Source organism: Rasamsonia emersonii (assembly GCF_000968595.1).
Source record: "Rasamsonia emersonii CBS 393.64 chromosome Unknown ctg1118621759677, whole genome shotgun sequence".
In the NCBI taxonomy this organism is placed as follows: domain Eukaryota; kingdom Fungi; phylum Ascomycota; class Eurotiomycetes; order Eurotiales; family Trichocomaceae; genus Rasamsonia; species Rasamsonia emersonii.
In genome coordinates this window covers 52,457-73,071 of record NW_013563339.1, presented here as the reverse complement: position 1 = coordinate 73,071, position 20,615 = coordinate 52,457, and the positions used below count along the sequence as shown (strand labels likewise).

The window sequence follows — 20,615 nt, the reverse complement described above, 5'->3', positions numbered from 1 at the left end:
CTGAAATAGCAGAGGCCACCAGGCAAGATGCCAAATAGATGAAGAAAGAAAAGAGAAAGAAATACCCGCGCGAGGACCCTTCTTGCTCTCGCGTATGCCCAGACTGCAGAAACGCCATCGAAGACCGAGAACGCCGAATTGGATGCACCATATCATGCAAGCACCTGCTGGCGATACAAAAAAAAGACGGGATGAAAGGTCGTAACGGTCATTAAGCCCAAGGCGGAGAGCATGAAGCTGATGGGTCTACCGTATCGTACCCCATTCAGCTAGCTTGCTGCCCTCTCGCCCTCGATCTCTCCCCGATTTCTTGTTGAAGATCTTCCAAAATCTCAACGTCTCGTCGCCGGCTCCCGTGACGATCGTTTGGCCATCCGGGCTCATTGCCAAGTAGAGCACACGGAACGTATGGCCAGTCAGTGAGACGATTTGTTCCATGCGGGGATATTTCCAGATCACGATTTGGTTCTGGCTGTAGCCGTGTGTGCTGATGATCTCGTCCGAGTTTTTCGACCAACCTAAATTGCACACCTGGCTGCCTGTGTCGACCTCTTTGATCATCGTGCCTGTTGCAGTGTTCCAGAACTTGATCGTTCGATCGGCCGTCCCTCCTCCTGATGCAAGAAGATTATGTTGATGTGGCGACCAGGCAATAGCCTTTACTGCCGCGGTGTGTTCGGAGAAGCGGTACAGAGGTGTCTCGTTCAGTTTATCCCACACAATGAGTTTGTTGTCATTTCCGCCCGATGCGAGCTGACCGTCCTCAGTGTTCCATTTCAATCCGCAAACTTCTTGCTTGTGCCCTGATAGGCGACGCAAATATTGTTCAGGAGAACGGACGTCGCGATGAAAGATTAGGCGGTCACGAGATCCTGATGTGAGAATATGATCATTCCACGCCAGGGCCCCGACTCGATTGGTGTGGCCGATCATCGTTCGGAGACGGCGACAGTGCTCGGCATCCCAGATCTGAACCAGACCTTTTCCAGTGCCAATGGAGAGATGGGTTCCCTGGAGACATGGGTTAGCTCGAGATCGACAGCAAAAGTGCGGGTGGATCTTTTTCCTACTCTTTGTATCCAGCTGACGCTGGTGACTGTGTCGTCTTTCAGCTCACAGAGCTTCGTGACTCTGCCAGTTTGGGAATTCCACATGTAGACCGAGTTACCCAAACCGACACCCAAGACGTTACTGCTACCCCAATCAACCAGATTGAGATAAAAGTCATCCTGCAGATCCGGCGCATCCAGAACCTTATAAGGCACTTTGTTTACATAGCGCGGCTGTTTCCTCGGTGTTTCCAGAATGCGCTGGCTGTCGTAGCGGATCGGCGACAGACTGTACAACTCCGATCGGACATTCAAGTTGGGCCCATGCTGGCTTCGAGGAGTTTTGGATGGCGTGGGCTGGCCTGAGCCGGGACGGGGAGAGACATAGGTGAAGAGGTTCTTGTGCGGCGTTGAAGGAGTGATGCTTGCGGGAGGAAGGGCCGCAGCCACATGAGAGGGAGGCGTGTGAGATCGGGTGGGATCATGAACGGTGGTGCTGAAATTCAATAAGGGATCGGACTCTGGGTCAGCTTGTGGCACTGTGTTGCCAAAGAGCTCACTTCTCAGGACTCGAGAATATGTCCGATTGGCCTCCTCAGCTGGAACGACAGTCAGCTCCGAGACAAATCAAGATCGGACAATGGGGGAAACCATACTTTTCTGAAAGTGCAGCTCCCCATGCGGCGCTCGTCTTTTGGACTTTGATGGCGTAGATGGACAACCATCTTCGTGTAGTAGACTGTAGGTGGCTTGCAAGTCTTGACCTTCACGATTCGGTATGAACCTGCGCAACATCCACTGTCAGCAATGCTCTAAAGGACCACGCATTGTTCCATCCTGCGACATCAATCCAAAGGACAGGGTGCGCTCACCTGTCACCATACACTCTTTGCCTCTTCCGACTAGGACTGGCCCCAGGAGTGCGTTCACGGCGACGCCCGGCCTCATCGTACTCTCTCAGAGCTTTGGCAAGCGCTTCGGGATCGACAGCGTCGGAACCAGGTCGAGAATGGGATCGATTACTCGAAGTTTCGGGGAAGAAGAGTGTCTTTTTCGTCGGATGGCTCTGCGGAGTTCTGGATCCTGGCGGGGAAGCCATGTTCAATGCATTCGCAGCATTCCCCGAAGCCCTCGTCGTCGATGTAGTCGTCGAGTCCACGTCCTTCACGGACGGCTCCGATTCCTGCTCCTGCCCGCCCATCGCTCTGGCAACAGTGTGCTTCCCAACCCCCGAAGCGGCGCCTAGTCAGGGTTTCTTCAATGTGTGGACCAGTTGGGAGGCTAGTATTCACCACGACAATGGCAAGTGAAACGCGACAAGGACTAGTGAAAAGAGACGCAAGAACGACGACTGTCAGGCTGAATGGGTGTGCCGAGAGAGGGGAGATTGATACAGCGCGGAAGGATCGTCTTCACAGTTGGCTAGGTTGTTTGTTGCTCCGCGCGCAGGGAGAGCGACAGCCGACAGGACAGACAAGTCTCACCAGACCTAGGCTGATTGGGCGCAACAGGACAGGTGCCGAGGATCATTTGAGGAGAGAATGAGGCAGCCAGGTCCAGGGAGGGCGAGGTGGTGAGCAGAAGTCGGTGCGGAGGGAGGACTGGACAGTGATCGGGGCGCCCTTGGATCAGATCTGCCAGTCACTGGACTTGCCCCAAACGGCAACGGGGTCACGCGTCGGCTGCGCTAAGCCCGACTGAGCACTGCAACAACAGTCTTCACCAGACGCCAGATACTCAGTCCGCAGTCTTAAGTGTTGTCAATGGAGCAGAGGTATTTCCTGTGCAGTGATGCAACGTGCAAAAATCTGACAGGCAGCAGGATTGGATGGTGAGAGTCAAAGTGACTCTCAGCAGCTGTTGTTTACTTGGGGTGCGGTCGCGTCGCCAGCTTGGCGCTTCGACCTGCACGCGCCTTGGGCGCCAACAACACTGCAGTCTGCAGACAGGATGCGCGGGCGTCTTTTGTTTTGACAAGGAGCGTTTGATAGACGCGAAACGCCTGCAGGATGATTCGCTCTGCGTGCAAGTTGGGGTCTACACTATTCTCTGCGCTGGTGACAATACTATGCTCACTCTATCTAGCTGGTAATTATTAATATTATTCTTCTAAATGAATCCTCTATATGCGTGTCAAGAGATCAAGCATGTGAGATAGTCTGGGAGTTAAAGTATATGTGTTCATCTTGTTTTCTGTTTTCTAATGATGTCAAGATAGAGTTATTCAGCAGATTTCAACGCAACATTGGCAACTATTTTTTTTAATATTTTTTTAAAAAAATAAAATAAAAATAAAATAAAATAAAAAAATAAACAATAAAAAGTCTCAAATCTGAAGCAGATAGTAACTGTTACTACTATAAAATCATCAATTGCCAAAATGGATTGAGAAGTCCTGCTGTTATCGGACGACTATACGGAACGCCCGCCCTAATTGGTAATATTAACTCTCTTTCTTGGCCATAGCGGTGAGAATGTCCTTCCACTCTACAACTCGGAGATGCCTGACACTCAACCACATTGTTGATACCTAGTGATATCGACAGAAGCATTGGTAAGCATAAGTAAGAAGGTAGGATGGCTGCTGTCAGCGTATAAGGTCTGTGCGTCTGTCATTGCCGGAGACCCATTCTTAGAGCTCTTCAGACGCAAAAAAGCTTTCGCTGCGAGAAGATCGGCGCTGGAGGAACCTTGAGCGGCGAGTCGGCGACTAATATATACTAAGTAGTAGGTGGGGAGATCTAAACTTTGTCGCGACATCATCGTTATCTTTTAGGCGATCGTCCGGACGGAATCCCGCGCTGCGTCACTCGTGACTGCTGACCGCCTCAGTTCTAGCCTACTACTAGCCACATCGCAGCGTGCGGAGAATTCGACATGCGACGATACGGCGCCTTTTCCATCTCGACTCTCTTATCTCTGTGCCCCCATCGTCCGGTTTCTCCACGTCACGCAGTCTCGACTATTACTACTGTCTGGTATACACGTTACTCCACCATGGCCAAGATCGATCACAAGCAGGCGGCACTGGATTTCCTCTCCTTCGTCAATGCTTCACCTACTCGTACGTAATGCTCCACCCCGCTTCTCCAGCATGTGCAATCGTCTGATCTCTCGCAGCCTTCCACGCCGTCAAGTCCGCTAAGGAACTGTTGTCGCAAGCCGGATTCAAGGAGATCAAAGTACGCAATTGATGTTGCGACCGCAGTCGTTGGTCGAGAACGACAAGCTTATCCATCGCGCACGCAGGAAAAAGAGTCGTGGTCTTCTACATGCCGACCCGGTGGCAAGTACTATCTCACCCGCAATGGCTCGACAATCATTGCCTTTGCCATTGGCAAGAAATGGAAAGTAAGCGGCCACAATCCGGATCGAATGACCTGGTCAAGCGACTGATTCGATGCTTCACGTCCTGCAGCCTGGAAACCCCATCGCCATGATTGGCGCTCACACGGATTCCCCCGTTCTGAGGCTCAAACCCGTCAGTAAGAAGCAGAATGAGGGGTATTTGCAAGTTGGCGTCGAGGTCTACGGATCTGGCATTTGGCATACCTGTGAGGATCGATCATGCTCTGGCTGCTGCAAAACTCCGAAGCTGATTTCACGCAGGGTTTGACCGCGACTTGGGAGTCGCGGGGCGGGTGATGGTTCGTACGAAGGACGGCTCGATTGTGCAGAAACTCGTCAAAATTGACCGTCCCAGTACGGAGCTCAGAGAGACCCTCCAACTGTAACGGAGTCCAAGGCTAATGAAGTGGAATATAGTTCTGCGCATCCCGACGTTGGCGATTCATCTGGAGCGGCAGGAGACGTTTTCTTTCAACAAAGAGACCCAGCTCTTCCCTATCGCGGGTCTCGTCGCGGCGGAATTGAACCGGACGGCCGGGGGATCGAAGGAGTCGGAATCCAAGGATGCCGCTGGAAAGGAAGGAACTGCGGCGCCATTGAAGGCCATTACGGAGCGTCACCATCCATATCTGATCGAGCTGATAGCGTCGGACCTGGGTGCTCAGCCGGCGGACATTCTTGACTTTGAGCTGGTCCTCTTCGACACGAACAAGTCGTGTCTGGGAGGACTGCTGGAGGAGTTCATCTTCTCTCCTCGCCTGGACAATCTGAACATGTCCTTCTGCGCCGTCAAGGGCCTCATCAACTCCGTGGCTGAGGAGACGGCCCTGGACGGCGAGACGTCGATCCGATTGATTGCGCTGTTTGATCACGAAGAGATTGGTAGTACGAGTGCGCAGGGAGCCGACTCGAATATCTTGCCGTCGGTCATTCGCCGCCTGTCGGTTCTGCCTCCGTCTCACTTTGAAGACGCCGGCTCCGAGAAGTCGTATCACCAGGTGGGCGGCGAGGCCGATGTCTCGACCGCCTACGAGCAAACACTGGCGACGTCGTTCCTCCTCTCGGCCGACATGGCGCACGCCGTCAACCCCAACTTCTCGTTCAAGTATGAGGCGGACCACAAGCCCGAGATCAACAAGGGGCCGGTGATCAAGATCAACGCGAACGTCCGCTACGCGACCAACTCGCCTGGCATCGTTCTGGTGCAGGAAGTCGCGCGCAAAGCGGCCGAGGATGGCGGAGACGTCGTGCCTCTGCAGCTGATAGTGGTACGCAATGACTCCAGCTGCGGCAGCACCATTGGGCCGATGCTGTCGGCGGCGCTGGGCGCGCGGACGCTGGATCTGGGCAATCCGCAGCTGAGCATGCACAGCATCCGCGAGACGGGCGGGTCGCACGATGTGGGACATGCCATCCGGCTCTTCACGAGCTTCTTCAACCACTATTCGACGCTGTCTCCGACGATTTTGGTAGATTAGTGGGTAGCTGAGTCGTTACAATAAATCGATAGTCGGTACACTCTAGTGGCTGCAGCAATTAATTACATGCCTCTACAATGATGTCTATAGCATAGCCCTGCAAAGAGAGAGAAAACAAAGAGACGTCCAGTCAAAGAACCTCCCTCATTCACATCCGGTCTAGTTAGTCTAGCTGGTGGGGGTTCAGTTAGTATCCTCCGAGATTAAAAAACCCCGGATCGTGAAAATGCGGGGATGGATTCAAAGCCTTAAATTTAATTAAATACCTAGGTAGTGAACTAACGAATTAGCTTGAATGCTAAACACCTGTCACTTCCTACCTAGGTATTGTTGTTCTCCAACTTAGCTCCTCTTAGCCGCCAAGCCTGATCAACTGCGGGGAAGTAAGTACTGTAATTACGATTCTGGGGTACAGCACTCTCTACTCACTACATACTGAGTACGAACTCACGCACCGCCACCACCACCACTTACTCACCATTCTCATTACATGTGTTATTCTTTATCTGTCATCAATCAATCAGCCCACGGCTATTTGTATTCTCGTCAACTGACCCCACCCAAACTTTCAAGTGCCACAGACTCAGCAGTAGTACTACCTGCTTGGCATGTCGACTCGGAACAGGCAGGCCCTCGGACATGCCGAAGGTCGAACCATGGGCCATCATCTGCCCATCTGCCCATCTACCCGTCTGTTAGGTACCTAGGTAGTCTGCGTCATTGACTCCCCACGGGGGTCTTAGTCCCGACGGTCAATGCGATGATCATGGCTTAGTACGGGGTAGAAAGGAGGATGCAATCCGTCATTGGGGGGTTGGTTGATGGCCAACGTCAGTGCGGGGGAGAAGCGCCATATCAGTGTCACACAACAGGAAGGAGAATGACTGATGATGATGCCTGCAGGCACTGGCAGGGGTGTATATAACAGGGAAAGTATGTAATGCTAGGTGCTGCTGCCTTTATTCTTCTGGAGAAAGAGAGAGAGAAGCAAAAATCTTACCGGGATGCTGCTTGCTATCTCGGCTCCTTGCATATTAACTGACTGACTGCACACACTAGATATACTACTGTACGGCTGAGCTCGAAGGACTGAAGAATTCATAAATAAATCTCTGCAGTCTCTTAGACGTTAGATTCCCCCGCAAATTGCAACCATGAGGAACCACATGGCAGCAGGGTGGTTCTACTCCCCCCGTCAGATCGTCCGCTACTTTGCGACGAGGTTGACTAGTCTTCAGCCGCCGAGGGTGAGTACATATCTACATACACATACACAGCTCGATATCTATATAACTGTACTCTAACTTACGACTACACGCAGAACAAACTCCGAAACCCCATCGCCATCCTCAGAGAGTTGACAACCCATCAATGGCTCATGTTCGCTGCCGGTTTCCTCGCATGGACATGGGATGCGTTTGACTTTTTCACGGTTTCCATGACCGTCACGGAGCTTGCGGCGCAGTTTAACGTTGCTTATTCGGATGTTTCCTGGGTAAGTAATACACTCATTAGGACACAGGGCAACGTCTTGTAGAAGACAGACCTGCTACCACCCGCAAAGGATAGAGGCATATACTGAGATACTCTCAGGGCATGACAGTCACTCTGATGCTTCGGTCCGTAGGCGCCCTCGTCTTTGGCACAATCTCCGATCGCTATGGCAGGAAGTACCCAATGATCATCAACCTGGGGCTTTTTGCGTTCTGGAGCTGGCCTCGGGGTTCTGTAACACTTTGCCGCAGTTTCTGGGCGTGAGATCGCTGTATGGCATCGCGATGGGAGGTGAGATCCTGCTTCCCGATATTCATTTTTTTTGATTGATTGATTATACTCATTTGTTCTTTTCTTCAGGCCTGTTTGGTCCCGCTGCTGCGACCGCCCTCGAGGATCTCCCCTATGAAGCTCGAGGTCTGCTCTCCGGCGTCTTTCAAGAAGGCTACGCCGTCGGATACCTCCTCGCTGCGGCATTCTATCGCGCCCTGGTGCCAACCACCTCTCATGGCTGGAGGAGTCTCTTCTGGTTTGGCGCAGGGCCACCGATCCTCATCATCGCTTTCCGCTTGTGGCTGCCGGAAACGAACCATTTCCAGGTCATGAAGGCCGAGCGAGAGGCGAGGATCAGGGCACAGCAGGATCAACAACAGCAGCAGCAAGACGGAGCAGATCTTCGTGCCACCGGCTTCCGCGCCTTCGTCAAGGAGTCCAGCAAGGCCCTCCGCGCCAACTGGGTGCTCCTCATCTACATGGTCGTGCTCATGACTGGGTTCATCTCGTGCTCCCACGGCAGCCAGGACTTCGACCCTACCTTCCTCAAAGACCAGGTCGGCATGGGCCCGACAGACACGACCGTGGTCACCGTCGTGGGCCAGATCGGCGCCTTTCTCGGCGGAGCCACCGTCGGCTACACGAGCAGCTTCTTCGGGCGGCGGCTGTCGATGATCTGCGCGTGCATCGTGGGCGGCGCCCTCATCCCGGCGTACGTGCTGCCGCGCAACATGTCCCTCGTGGCAAGCGCTTTCTTCGAGCAGTTCTTTGTCGGCGGCGCCTGGGGGCCTATCCCGATCCACCTCGTCGAGCTGTCGCCCAACGTCCTGCGCAGCCTGACCGTCGGCTTGACGTACCAGCTCGGCAACCTGGCGTCGTCGGCGTCGGCGACCATCCAGTCCGTCATCGCGGAGCGGTTTCCTCTCCCACCCGCTCCCAACGGTACCAAGAAGTTCGACTACGGCCGCGTCATCGCCATCTTCATGGGCGCCGTCTGGGCGTATATGCTCTTCTTCCTGCTCCTCGGGCCAGAAATGTCGCAGGAGGAACGGCAGGAGCAGGCCGAAGCGGCGCTGTATCTGGAGAGACTCCGCTTGGAGGGTGTCAGTCTGACTCAGATTGGTGAGAAGAGGGCCGCGAACAGCAGTTCCGGTGAAGAACAAACTCCCGAGAGTAAGAACGCTGATGGCAAAAAAGACGAGGAAGATATTGCAGTGGAGCACGTCGAATGATCCAGGCATAGTCTCAACTACAGATGAACCATCACCTAAAGGTGCACATTTTTTTTGCTGACACATATCCCATTTGAGCTGTCTGCTGTCTGGTTTGGTGGCATGACCGAGTAGTACATAGCTATTTAGTACCTAAACTAGATCTCCAACTTGAGAAAGACGATGCAATATATGGATAGTAATAAAAATACAGCGCTGGATAGACGAGAAGAAAGAACAAGGATGATAAGAACTCGCTTTTTTATACACAGGTCTAGACCTTCTTCTCAATCGTAGGATCCGCCTCGCCGTCATCCACAATCTGGGCCCCTTCCTCCAACAGCTCCTCCAACGACTTGACCTTCAACTCCATCACCCGCATCAGCGTGTACTTGTGCTTGCTCTTGATGTGCCGGACGTGCCGCTGCCGCCGCTTCGTCTTCTCCTTGATGCGCATCGGCTCCGCATCCACGCCGAGCACCCGCACCCGGCACTCGAACATGCGCTCGTCGATGTACGGGGTGCCCTTCATCGTGTAGTCCCGTGACCCGATCACCGACGCGCGGTTGAATCGCAGGATGTCCCCGGCTTTCACCTTGGGCATCCGGAACGGGAGGCGGAGGTGGTCGCCTTCCGTCAGCAGGTAGGGCCGCGCGTGCAGGTGCGCTGAAATGTAGTGCGGCCGTTGGGTCGTTAGGTACGGCAGCATGGAGGCGAGAGACTTGCTGATCTTGAGCGGCTCCGTGAAGATGGGCGGCACAGGCAGCTTCTCGCGGGGGATATAGTTGCGAGTTTGGGGGGCAAATTCCGGTTCGGATGTTGTCGTAGCAGTAGATGGTACTGTTGAGGGTGATGATTGCGAGGACTGTGACGATGACGATGATGATGATGGTGTCGAGGACGGCACACTCTGAGGTGGGATTTCATGGGGCGTCGCCTGGAATTGGGAGCCCGTCGATGCTTGATGGAGGCATGCTCGTCGGGGAAGCTGGTGTATGAAGGACGACACGAGCGATTGACCTGCTGTTGTCCGCTGGACGTCGAAGACGCCCCGGAGGGCCGATCTGGAAAACATATCCGGAGAGCCGAGCTCTGCAATTGACCCGGGGAATTGCAGGAGCAGGACAGTTTTCGCAGGAGAAAAGGATCCTGGAGTTTGGATTCGCTAGGTACTGATCTGCTGTTTGCACGATTGAGAAAATCCGTGGAACTACGCAAGTGGCCGCGTCGCCGGACGGAAAATCATCACGTGAGGCGTTTTCTTGCACGTGTCAGTCGCCCCGATCGGGTTAGGTAAATTGCAGCCTGAGGCAGCCACTGATAGCGCTCTCACGTGACATCTTTATCGCAGCGCCAAGACTTCTCCGCGGCACATTTTTCCCGGCCGAATCTCCAACCTCCGCAGCATTGTCTACCTCATATTTGTTAACAGCATAAGAAGGTGCTGCGTTCGACATGGTAGGTGCTCTCTCGACTCTTTATTTTGGATTGTGTGACTGGATGCTAACGAATTTGTTGGAATACAGCCTCAGAACGAGTGCGTCTCACCGCAAGATTCCCCATCCTTGCGTACAACAACTGACCATGTCTTAGGTACATCGAGCGCTGGCAGAAGCAGCACGGGAAGCGGTATGTCTGAAACCAGAACTCAAGCAAGAAGTTTACTTTTCTAACGAGCGACAGTCTCGACCATGAGGAGCGCACCCGGAAGCGCGAGGCCCGCGAATTCCACAAACAGTCGCAGGACTCGCAGAAACTGCGCGGGCTGAGGGCCAAGCTGTACCACCAGAAGCGGCATGCGGAGAAGATCCAGATGAAGAAGCGCATCAAGGCGCAGGAGGAGAAGAACGTCAAGTCAGCGGCGCCGTCGGAAGAGCCGTCCAAGAACCCGCTGCCCAACTACCTGCTGGACCGGTCGCAGGCGACCAACGCCAAGGCCCTGTCCAGCGCCATCAAGGACAAGCGGGCGGAGAAGGCGGCCAAGTTCTCGGTGCCGCTGCCCAAGGTGCGCGGCATCAGCGAGGAGGAGATGTTCAAGGTGGTCAAGACGGGCAAGAAGACGTCGAAGAAGTCGTGGAAGCGCATGATCACGAAACCGACCTTCGTCGGCAACGACTTCACGCGCCGGCCCGTCAAGTACGAGCGCTTCATCCGGCCCATGGGTCTGCGGTACAAGAAGGCCAACGTGACGCATCCGCAGTTGGGCGTCACCGTCCAGCTGCCCATCATCTCCGTCAAGAAGAACCCGCAGAGCCCTCTGTACACGCAACTGGGCGTTCTGACCAAGGGCACGATCATCGAGGTGAACGTGTCGGAACTGGGCATGGTCACGGCAAGCGGCAAGGTGGTGTGGGGGAAATGGGCGCAGATTACAAACAACCCCGAGAACGACGGCTGCGTGAATGCGTGAGTTTTCCCCTTCTTCCGTCGAGAATGAAAGCAACCAGCTGACTTGGATGACAATTACAGTGTCCTGCTGGTCTAGACCGCAAACACGGCAATTTCCTTTACCGATGATATCTGAACCTTGATACCAGAATTTCCTTTTTCTTCACGTTCAATTGTACAGGTTTTTTGCTTTTCACCTTTTTCTTTCATAATGACATGTCTGTCTGTCTGTCTGCATGCATGTATCTGTTCTGTTCTTGCCTACATACATCCACCGAAGAAAAAGTAACGGGATCCAACAAATGGGGAAAGAAAAAGAAAAGAAAGGTAAACGGCGTTATCGGCGAGAAAAATATAATGAATCAATCAATCGAGCAATCTCTGAAATTCAATTCTCTTTTCGATCGATATAGACCGTAGAAAGAACATCAACCCAATCCAAGGCATGTAGCATCCAGTAATAGGGAAAAGTTAAAAGTTGAAAAATACAAAAAAAGATTGAAAGCAAGAAAGAATTACGAATTCTAATTTGATGTGTGCTGTAATGCACTGATATTAATACTAGGTAGAATGTTAGAATAATACTAGACTTGAGGTGTTAACAGACTAGATAGATAGATAGATAAAGAAAAAAAGATACAAATAAAGAATAAGGAATTACTTTTCCCATTTTCTGTTATATATAACTAATGGCTAGTATTTTTAAAAACGAAACAAAAAGGAAAAAAAAAGAAAAACCAATAAGAAAGAGAAAGATAAATCATTCATGGTATCAATCCATCATTTCATTCATTCATGCGGAATAATGTCGTGACAAAATCCAAGATCAAAAAGTCTATGTGCTATGTGTCTATTTTTTTTACAAGGTATACGTCTCCTCCGGTTCTTCGCTGCCGGATACCGACGTCGCGGGCGAGGCGAGTCCTGATACCACCGACGAAGAGCCCGCTCGCTCGGTCGCTTCTAGCATGTTGTTATTGGGTCGAGCGGAAGAGGGGCCATCACTGGCGGCGGGAGGATCCTGACTACGCGGCGCCGATGATGGTGCGGCCTTGGTGGAGGAGGCCATCAGCTCCTCGATGCCCGGTTTCTCGGGGACATTTTTCACCAGACTCGTCGCGAGATCGAGGCTCTCAAGGGCATAGTTCAGGAACTCGGCGTTTTTGATGCTGACGGACAGCGTCCACCGGTACTCGCCCAGGCGCAGGCGGTAGAACTCGGCCTCCTCCCTCGTCGGCGCCGTGGCCAGGAGCAGCGCCCCGAACGAACCGATCAGCGCAAAGTTGGTCCGCGCCGCCGCGGGCCAGAACGACCGCAGGTGCGCGGGTCGCAGCCGGTTGACAAAGTCCATCGCGGAGATCAGGCGCGTCTTAGCTGCGGACCGGCAGATGTGCGAGAGGTAGTTGTCCGCCGTGGCAGGGCTCAGCGACCGTACGATGCAGCGGTGCAGCGTGATCTCGGTCGCGAAATAGGCCAGGTGCAGGGCCCCGTTGCAGGCCGTCTCCTCCGTCAGATCTTCCAGGAAATCTCCCGACAACGAGACGCTGGTATCCATCTTGAGCTGCGGGGGCAGACGCGCAAACCACTCCTTCAACCGGATCTGGACGGGCTTGGCTCTTTCCAGGATGAACCGGGTCTGGTTGTTGCCGGACGCGTTGAACATCTCGGCGGCGCGGAGGGTGTAGAAGTTGTCGAGGACTTCAGACAGGATCGCGGTCAGCGCGACGTGCTGGCAGAAGAGCAGAGGACCGTGGCCGACGGTCAAGCCGCCGTCTTCCCGCTTCACGAGCGGAAACGCGCCCATGAAATCGTCTTCCACCAGATCGCGGACGGTCCAGTTGGCCGCCGAGATATGCGACGGCCGCCCGTGCATCAGCGACGACCACTTGTCCTGCATGTATAGCGCCCAGGCCATCCGTTTCCGCAGGCCCTTCTCGGCCGTCCCGATTTTCCAGTGGGTGCAATCCTGGTGCAGTCCCAGCTCGAACGCGGCCGTGACGAGCTGCGCGTTCAACGCGGACGTGTTGAGCGAGGATTTCTGCATGAGCAGCAGACCGGCTTGGATGGTGGTGATGTTGGCGCGAGGAAGAGACTCGGTCAGCAGCTTCATGGCCGTGCTTTCGAGACGGCCGGCGTCCGGCGTCCTCACCGTGCGGGAGCCCGGCTCGACGTCCAGAAACTTCAGGGCCAGCAGGTAGACGGAGGACAGGAGAAGAGGCGAGAGCCCTCTCCTCGTCCGGTAGGCCTGGCGGAAGGCATCTTCCATCAGGACGGGGAAGACCGGATGGATGCGCTGGAAAAATCTGTCGACGAGGGTGGAGCCATACGGAGCGACGAGGTTCTCAACGGCGTCCAGCGAGACGGACGGCGTTTCGACTGGGTTGTCAATCATCCGCATGAAAGTGCCGTCTTCGCCAAACCGGCGCACGCGATGCGAGCTGGCGAGCAGACTCTCATCGTTTGCGTCCAGCGGCAGATGCTCGAGGAGAATGGGCTCGAGCTCCGTCGTCATGCCAATGTGCTGGCTGGTCTGGCATGAGAGCTTGGGCGAGGCAACCTCTGTAGCCCTGGTCGAGGGCCGCGACATGTCCTTTGCGCTGGACTCGGGAGAATAGGACACGTCTATCGATTGTCTACAAAACGTTAGGAATATCCTGCCAGCAGGAAGAAGAAGAAGTTCCTACCTCTTGGCGGGTTCCCCGTCGCCGGCTTCGTCGAGTTTCCGTTTCCTGGACGGAGAGGCGTCGCCGGCGAGGGGCAGGTTGCTGCTGGCGACGGTGAAGGTGCAGTCCTGGCGATGGAATTCACATGAGTAGCACTTGTTGACCAGCTCGTTCATGGCGCAGCGGCTCTTGCGTTGCAGACAGGCGTCGCAGCTGACTCCATCGCGGCCCGGGCCACGGGCGAGGACAGGGACGGCGGACAGCAGGGACGAGGGCGAGTCGGACGAGGCGGCGTTGTTCATCCGGGGGCGGACCAGATGGTGAGGATCGGAGGCCAGGGCAGCACGGGAGCCCGCCGGGCCAGACGAGGGCTGGATGGTGATGGCGGTGGCCATGGCGGCGGGCGATAGATAATATAGATAATATAGGACGGCTAGCAGATATCGCGAGATAAGCCTGATAAGGCGATGGGATGCACCAAGTGGACTAGGTGACGCTTCGATCTGAGGCTTCTCCCCGGTCTCCGCTGCAGCGGGCGTGGGGTAGAGGCTGTCCGTTGTCGTGCAGACACAGGGCCTGCACAGGCTTATCTGATAGCAGGCGGAGGCGTGCTATCAGCCGCGGAAAGATAATAGGAATAGATAATAGACGGCTGTTAGTCGGGGGGAGACTAGTGTCGGTCGAGGGAGATGGCAATTCAATGTCCCGGGGAGGTCGCCAGCGATTGCAGGAGGATCAGATATTCGATCGCCCGTCTGGTCATGCCGCTGGACCGAGAAGCGACTCTCAGCAGAAACAAGACGAGGCAGACAGCACACGACCGCGTCTGGGGAAGCCAATCTGGAGGGAGACACGACGAAGCAGAGACCGGAGGCTGTCGTTACATCAGAGAGAGCAGCGATGGAGGGAGGATATTTGAAGCAGGGCATATTATTATTCTCGCGGGACGTGAATATCCCGGAAGGACCCTCGGGAGGCCACCGCCCAGCGAGGGCAGTCCGCCGCCGACCGCCCTTCCGACGCGGCAGGAAGCCATTTCGCACACGTAACAGATATTTTGGCGTCGCTGAAGCACCGTGGAAGTCCTGAGGGCCGAGATAAGTGTGCGCCGCCTGATTGGGCGGCCCCTTCGATCGTCCCGGCTGCGCGGGTCGCCAGCGTCATTATTATGACTAGGGAATCAGCAGTTCATCTGGACAGAAGAGACGCACAGAAACAAGCATTCCTTTCTATTCATCCTTCTAGCAGTAGAAAATCAGTATACAGACGAATAATAAAGACGAATAATAACAATATATTATTAATAACAAGAACAATAATCCGGGGAAGACGCGTCAGTGCCAGCCAATCAGAGCCCGCCGATAAGCACTTTTCCAGGGCCAATCAGACACATGCCCTGCTCCCGGATGCGGTTAGCGCGCTGCGTGCCCTGTGGGGAACGAATGAACGATCGTCTCCGCTGCCCGCGTTCCCGCAAATCGGGGCCCGGCAATAGCCCTGCCATAATCGCCATCCTCCCGGCCCCGATTGGCCCGCCCGTTGCCGTTTGATAATCGAATTCCAGTGGCAGAGAAGAGCACGGAGTATGGAGTAATGAGTATGGAGTAGAACTCGATACTGAATCTTGTTCTTGACAAGGATACGTCTTTATGCGCAGTTCTGCTGACCATTAATTGTGATCCATGAAATTCTCACCGTAAGACTGCCCTTGTGGCCACTTCTTCAATAATCGAGTGTCGAGGGTTAACTAGTCCAATCACTTCATAGCTGACTAACGATGAAATCACGACCGATGATTGGCAGCCTAGCAGTGAGAGGCTACAAGATCCTGATATCAACAGAGCAACCGTGAATTCCACACGCCATGGATAATAAGGATAATATTGTCAGAGATCAAAAGACAAATGGATTAGGAATTTAGGACTGAGAAACAACCTGTTCGATCTGCAAGCCAATCACAAGAGCCAATGGTATCATCTTCATTACTAACAGCTCTCGTACACTGACACGTCTGATAACAGCTCGATACAAGCGACTGAACCTGCCGCTTACATCTTGAACCATTCGTGGTCCTGCACCGCGTCGGCGCTGAGACGCTCGCTAGGATTGTATTTTAATAGCTTGCCCAGAAGATCCGCAAAGACCTCGATCTCATCGCCCAGAATATCCCGGTGGGTTTCTTCCCCAATATCCAGATTCAGGTACCAAAGTCCGGGGGCAAGCGCCTCCTGCATCGAGCGAGGTTCTTGTGCGACAGAGGGATGAAGGACACCGGTAATTTTGGGTGGTTGTGCAATGGCCGGCGTCTTGATCGCGCGACCTTGAGGGTCTGCTTCGTCTTCGAAACACTCTTTACGGGCCTCCCAAGACGATCGCCCAGGTGGACGGGATGATGTCCGCCGGATTCGTAGTCATAGATCTTCTCCAATCCGAAGGGAGCGCCGTCCAGAATTAGACCGTTCCACGGATATTCATCAATGTTTTCTTCCATCGATACTGTCGATGCGGGGGAATGGAGTTCAGACAGTTCGGAGTTAGACATCTCAGAGGGAGCGACTGGTAGTGAATTAATTAGTAGGCTTGAAACCAGGCCTGAGGATTAACCTTCAAGTTAATACAATGAACACACATCTCGACAGCAAACACAACATCTAAATATAGACGGCAGTGGCATTGCCGCCGAGGTTGCTTGAACGCCTTGAGGGCGCCTACAGGATGCGTAGGCGGCACTTGATTGGATGGCGGCACATCAATTCTTGCTTGAAGTCCTCAACCCTATTAGGTAGGTACCTGGCTTTTATCACTTTATTCGTTAGCCTAATCGTTGATGTTTGGGGAAAAAAAAAGTGTTATGGTTCTACAAGGACAACTCGGATTAATTAGTGATTACTATGGCGACAGTCTACCTGTATGGTAGCAAAACCCTAAATCTGTAGAGCAGTAATTCTCTACCTAGGTAGGTAATCACGGTCTCTGTCACATGACTGACCCAACCAACATACGGGGTATGTGCATTGTCGAGAACCTGAAGGGCTGGACTTAAAGTGGAAGTTGGGATGGATTGCATTTCACGTGAGTGGCCAATCCTGGAATAGAGGAATAGACAAATACAATAGATATGCCCTCTCTGCAAGAAATAAGTGAGCAAGCAAGTCGATAAGTGGCAAGAGAAATGAACGAATTTATTTATTAGAGACAAGAAATAGGTACTTCATCCCTGTGATTATGTGATGACAACAATAACAATCACCTCTCCAGTCTAAGCAAAAATCACAGATGCATTGACCAACGACACCATCAGTTTTCATGCTTGTCTTCTTTCTTTCTTGTCCACACCAACACCAAAACTCCATGCTGAAATGTATGCATATCATAAAAAAATAGGAAAAGACAAGGCCCATGATTATAGAACACAAAGCACAAAGGTATCCCACTACCAATAATACCAACAAAACACTGGAGATCTATCTGGTCGACAATTCTCGACAATTCAGATCGCAAGGACGGCAACAGGTAGCACCGCACTACTCGCCAAAATTCCGCAACTTGGTCAACTCGTCCAGCAGCTCCTGCAGGTCCGCGTCCGAGATTTTGTTCTGCAAGCTAGGGATCAGGGATTTGGCCTCCTCGGCGTTGTCGCAGCACAAGCTGCCTGTGAAGTGTCAGTCAAGGCCTCTTAAGAAAAGAAGAAAGAAAAGGCTCAACTAACCTAGCTGCGACCGCTCAAACATCTCCAACTCGGTATGCGAGTTGAGCAGGCGCTCCACCGCCTTGATGTTCTCTTCGTCCTTGAACCGGGAAAACACCTCCAGGTAGTCGAGCGTCTTTGTGAGTGTCCTATGCGCATTTTTCCCCCCCATCAGCCATCACTGTCCTCCTTACCGATCTGCAGGACACAAAAGGGGCTACCTACTCCGACTCCTCGTATTTCTTCCCGCCCCGCCGCTTGTTCTCCAGCACCTTGTTGATGACGAGCCGCGCTTCTGACAGCGACAGCGTGTGCGTGTTCTGGTCCTCGCCTAGCTTCAGCGACGAGGTCGCTTCGAGGTCTGACTGGGGGACGACGCGCTTGCGGTGGGTGGCGGCTGGTAGTTGCACGTTGTTCATCTTCAGATAGCTGACGGATTGCGAGAACGTCTCTATTTCAAGAAATCGTATAGACACTGGACTGGAGCTGAAGCCACCAGATAGACAGAGTGGCAACGCGCAAAGCAGTTGGAGAATGTATAATAGAGATAGAATGCGGGGACCTCGGGAGCTCAGGTACCTTACTCTGTAGAATGCTGTCGGGAACTTTCCACAGAGGCAGAGGTCCAGATCGGGCTTGGCGTGGCGGTGCATGCACTTACGCTAAGATACAACAGCTTTAGCTCACCTGGGCTGGTGCCTGCTGGTCAGGCCAGGTCAGGTGACCTGCAGACTACAGGCAGGTACGCAGCCCTCTTGTGCAGCTGCACTCAACATTCTGCCCGAAAATCACAGTGCTGAATGGCAAGTCGGCGAGACCCCGAAATCTGTGATTTTCGATGCGAAGTTTCTGGGTCATGTGACTTGCCTATTTAGGCTAGTGTGTTTGGATACCTCCTGCTGTATTTGGTCATAGACACACACCGCCGTTGGGAGTTCTGCCGGCAGATTCAGGTGCTACGACTGTATCTGCTCGAATTGAGGTCTCTAGCTATTGCAAGAGTCATAATTATGGGGTTTATGTGAGGGCCTAGATACTGCTCATTGACATGATGTTTGTGACGACTGATCTGAACAGCTACAACCAACTCGTAGGACGATATCTGAAGCGGGGTATCAAGTTGATTGATTTCTATACTATGCGCTACCAATTTTTTACCGGACGCCAATATGCGATGCAAATCAAGACAAGACAGTAGACAAGACAGCAGGAATCTTCTCTCACGATACTATTTATATACTTTTGAACGCCACCTCCCGCGGCAGACGGAAGCTGGCGCAGAACATCTGCTTCTTCGGACTGACCAGTCTGACGTTGTGGATCTCCAGCTCCAGGGCTGGATTCCCCGATCCACCCACCGTGTCGTCCGGCGTGATTGTGTAGCCGATCCGTTCGGAGATCCGCTTGCAGATGTCGATGTGGTCATCCCGCTCTTCGTCGGAATGCCCCGAGAAACAGTACACGTGGATCATCGGGAGTTTTCTGTCGGTGTGCGGTTCGAAAAGCGACTCCTTGCCGGCGTACAGCCCGATGAATGCGTCGAGGAATTCGATGGCCGTCGCGGGAAGATTCATCACGTAATGGTCCACCGTCGATGGGCGCACGTAGACCTGCGGCGCAGGAGGAGGCACGCTCTCCTTGCCATCGCCCTTCTTATCCCGTCGTCCCTTGGGCTGGATCGTCACTTTCACTGGTTCTGATTCGAGCAGATCCCGAGCCGACTTTCGAATGAAGTCCCTGCCGTCCATGTTGAAGGCGGTAACAAAGTCCTTGACCTTGTTTCTCTTGATGGCATCCTCCATCACCTCCCAACCATGCGGATTGAGGTCATTGGCCCAGACGAAGATCTTCTTCTTGCCCGCTGGAACTGCAAATGGCCCTACACCGGCCATGACATCGCAGACCATTTGACCTGCCTCGAACTTCTCCACTAATCGACGGTGTTCCGTTTCCAGGCGACTGTTCCAGTACACTCGCGAAAAGTCGAACCGGAATTCACAGTCTTGCTCGTGCACGACGACATTGAGATCGTTGTCGCCGGCAAGGACCTCGAAAGGAAAAGTGCGGAATTCGCTGTGGGAGCCTACATCCTCCGTCTTGTTGATCACAGTGCGGATCTTCGGGTTCTTGTCCTTGAGGATCTCGGCAATGAGATACTTGTACGGCAGATATCGCTCGCGAAGGTTCAGGTGCACTTGGCGGTCAGCAAGGATACCCATAAATAGAGATAGGAGACATACAAACATGTCCTGTCTGCGTAAAGCCCACTGGTGTCTCTCCCTCAAGTTCGTCTTCTGGTAAGACTGAAGAGATGATATCGTCTATGCGTGTCAGTACATCCACCCCAGAAGAATTCCAGGCCATGGAAATCCATACAATAGCTCCAGTAATCGTAGTCGAGTTCAAGATCATAGGGTCCCAACCCCACGGTGCCTTTTTCCACCAATTCGTTGATCGTGGGGGACCACGTCGTCGCATCTGAAACCCAAGTCAACATTGCTCTTCTTCATATCCACCACCATGCTGAACACCAACCATCATGTTTAATGCCCTCCCGGAGTATAAGACACTTCCTTGTCGAATCGCTTGATTTTTTCCCCTCAGCCGGCTGTCCTGCAGGCGCAGACGCCGGCGCCGGTCGGATGATATTCAGCCTCGGCAGTGTCAAAAGATCATGGCTCTTGGCAAGTTCGCTGCGCACGCGCGATATGTTGGAATTCTCAAACACCGTCGCAGCAGAGAGGGGGATGGTCTTGCGGAAGAAGGACCGATCGAGAACGCGCATGGCCCGGTTCACGGGCGGGCGGAAGATGGGCGGCAACATGTCTCTGTCGCTGTTCGTGGAAGAAGAAGGAGGATGAGAAGCGCCGGTCTTCGAGGCAGGTGGTTGTTGCTGTTGCTGCTGTTGTTGCGAGTCCATGGAGGAGTCAATGCGGCGGGTTCGGGGAGGAGTTTCTGAATTAGGGGACGATCTTCTTCTCTTTTTTATATTTCCCCCATGGATGCAATCAGACTCTTGCATT

The 20,615-nt window shown here is 53.4% G+C and overlaps 7 protein-coding genes across 7 annotated transcripts; 3 read left to right on the top strand and 4 right to left on the bottom strand.

Moving 5' to 3' along the window:
* Positions 1–246: 246 nt before the first annotated feature.
* T310_0422 (uncharacterized protein) lies at positions 247–2,250 on the bottom strand (the record flags this gene model as incomplete). The annotated part of the gene is made up of 4 exons (XM_013476700.1): positions 247–1,011; positions 1,071–1,648; positions 1,706–1,833; positions 1,922–2,250. 4 exons carry the CDS (start codon positions 2,248–2,250, stop codon positions 247–249), a joined length of 1,800 nt encoding a protein of 599 aa, XP_013332154.1.
* A 1,796-nt stretch (positions 2,251–4,046) lies between these two features.
* On the top strand, positions 4,047–5,875 carry T310_0421 (Aspartyl aminopeptidase; the record flags this gene model as incomplete). Its single annotated transcript, XM_013476699.1, has 5 exons — positions 4,047–4,113; positions 4,258–4,400; positions 4,468–4,603; positions 4,659–4,751; positions 4,815–5,875. The coding sequence occupies 5 exons, from the start codon at positions 4,047–4,049 to the stop codon at positions 5,873–5,875; spliced, it is 1,500 nt and encodes a 499-aa protein (XP_013332153.1).
* Positions 5,876–7,029: 1,154 nt separating this feature from the next.
* On the top strand, positions 7,030–8,874 carry T310_0420 (Carboxylic acid transporter; the record flags this gene model as incomplete). Its single annotated transcript, XM_013476698.1, has 4 exons — positions 7,030–7,122; positions 7,197–7,370; positions 7,420–7,660; positions 7,730–8,874. 4 exons carry the CDS (start codon positions 7,030–7,032, stop codon positions 8,872–8,874), a joined length of 1,653 nt encoding a protein of 550 aa, XP_013332152.1.
* A 253-nt stretch (positions 8,875–9,127) lies between these two features.
* On the bottom strand, positions 9,128–9,928 carry T310_0419 (Aconitate hydratase; the record flags this gene model as incomplete). The annotated part of the gene is made up of 1 exon (XM_013476697.1): positions 9,128–9,928. The coding sequence occupies one exon, from the start codon at positions 9,926–9,928 to the stop codon at positions 9,128–9,130; it is 801 nt and encodes a 266-aa protein (XP_013332151.1).
* A 380-nt stretch (positions 9,929–10,308) lies between these two features.
* T310_0418 (Ribosome biogenesis protein NSA2) lies at positions 10,309–11,263 on the top strand (the record flags this gene model as incomplete). Its single annotated transcript, XM_013476696.1, has 4 exons — positions 10,309–10,311; positions 10,380–10,390; positions 10,447–10,482; positions 10,537–11,263. 4 exons carry the CDS (start codon positions 10,309–10,311, stop codon positions 11,261–11,263), a joined length of 777 nt encoding a protein of 258 aa, XP_013332150.1.
* An 837-nt stretch (positions 11,264–12,100) lies between these two features.
* On the bottom strand, positions 12,101–14,299 carry T310_0417 (C6 transcription factor (OTam); the record flags this gene model as incomplete). Its single annotated transcript, XM_013476695.1, has 2 exons — positions 12,101–13,874; positions 13,926–14,299. The coding sequence occupies 2 exons, from the start codon at positions 14,297–14,299 to the stop codon at positions 12,101–12,103; spliced, it is 2,148 nt and encodes a 715-aa protein (XP_013332149.1).
* Positions 14,300–17,428: 3,129 nt separating this feature from the next.
* T310_0416 (tRNA (guanine(37)-N1)-methyltransferase) lies at positions 17,429–20,512 on the bottom strand (the record flags this gene model as incomplete). The annotated part of the gene is made up of 9 exons (XM_013476694.1): positions 17,429–17,556; positions 17,614–17,728; positions 17,818–18,021; positions 18,280–18,317; positions 18,516–18,582; positions 18,897–19,786; positions 19,833–19,913; positions 19,969–20,070; positions 20,128–20,512. The coding sequence occupies 9 exons, from the start codon at positions 20,510–20,512 to the stop codon at positions 17,429–17,431; spliced, it is 2,010 nt and encodes a 669-aa protein (XP_013332148.1).
* Between the last annotated feature and the right edge of the window lie 103 nt (positions 20,513–20,615).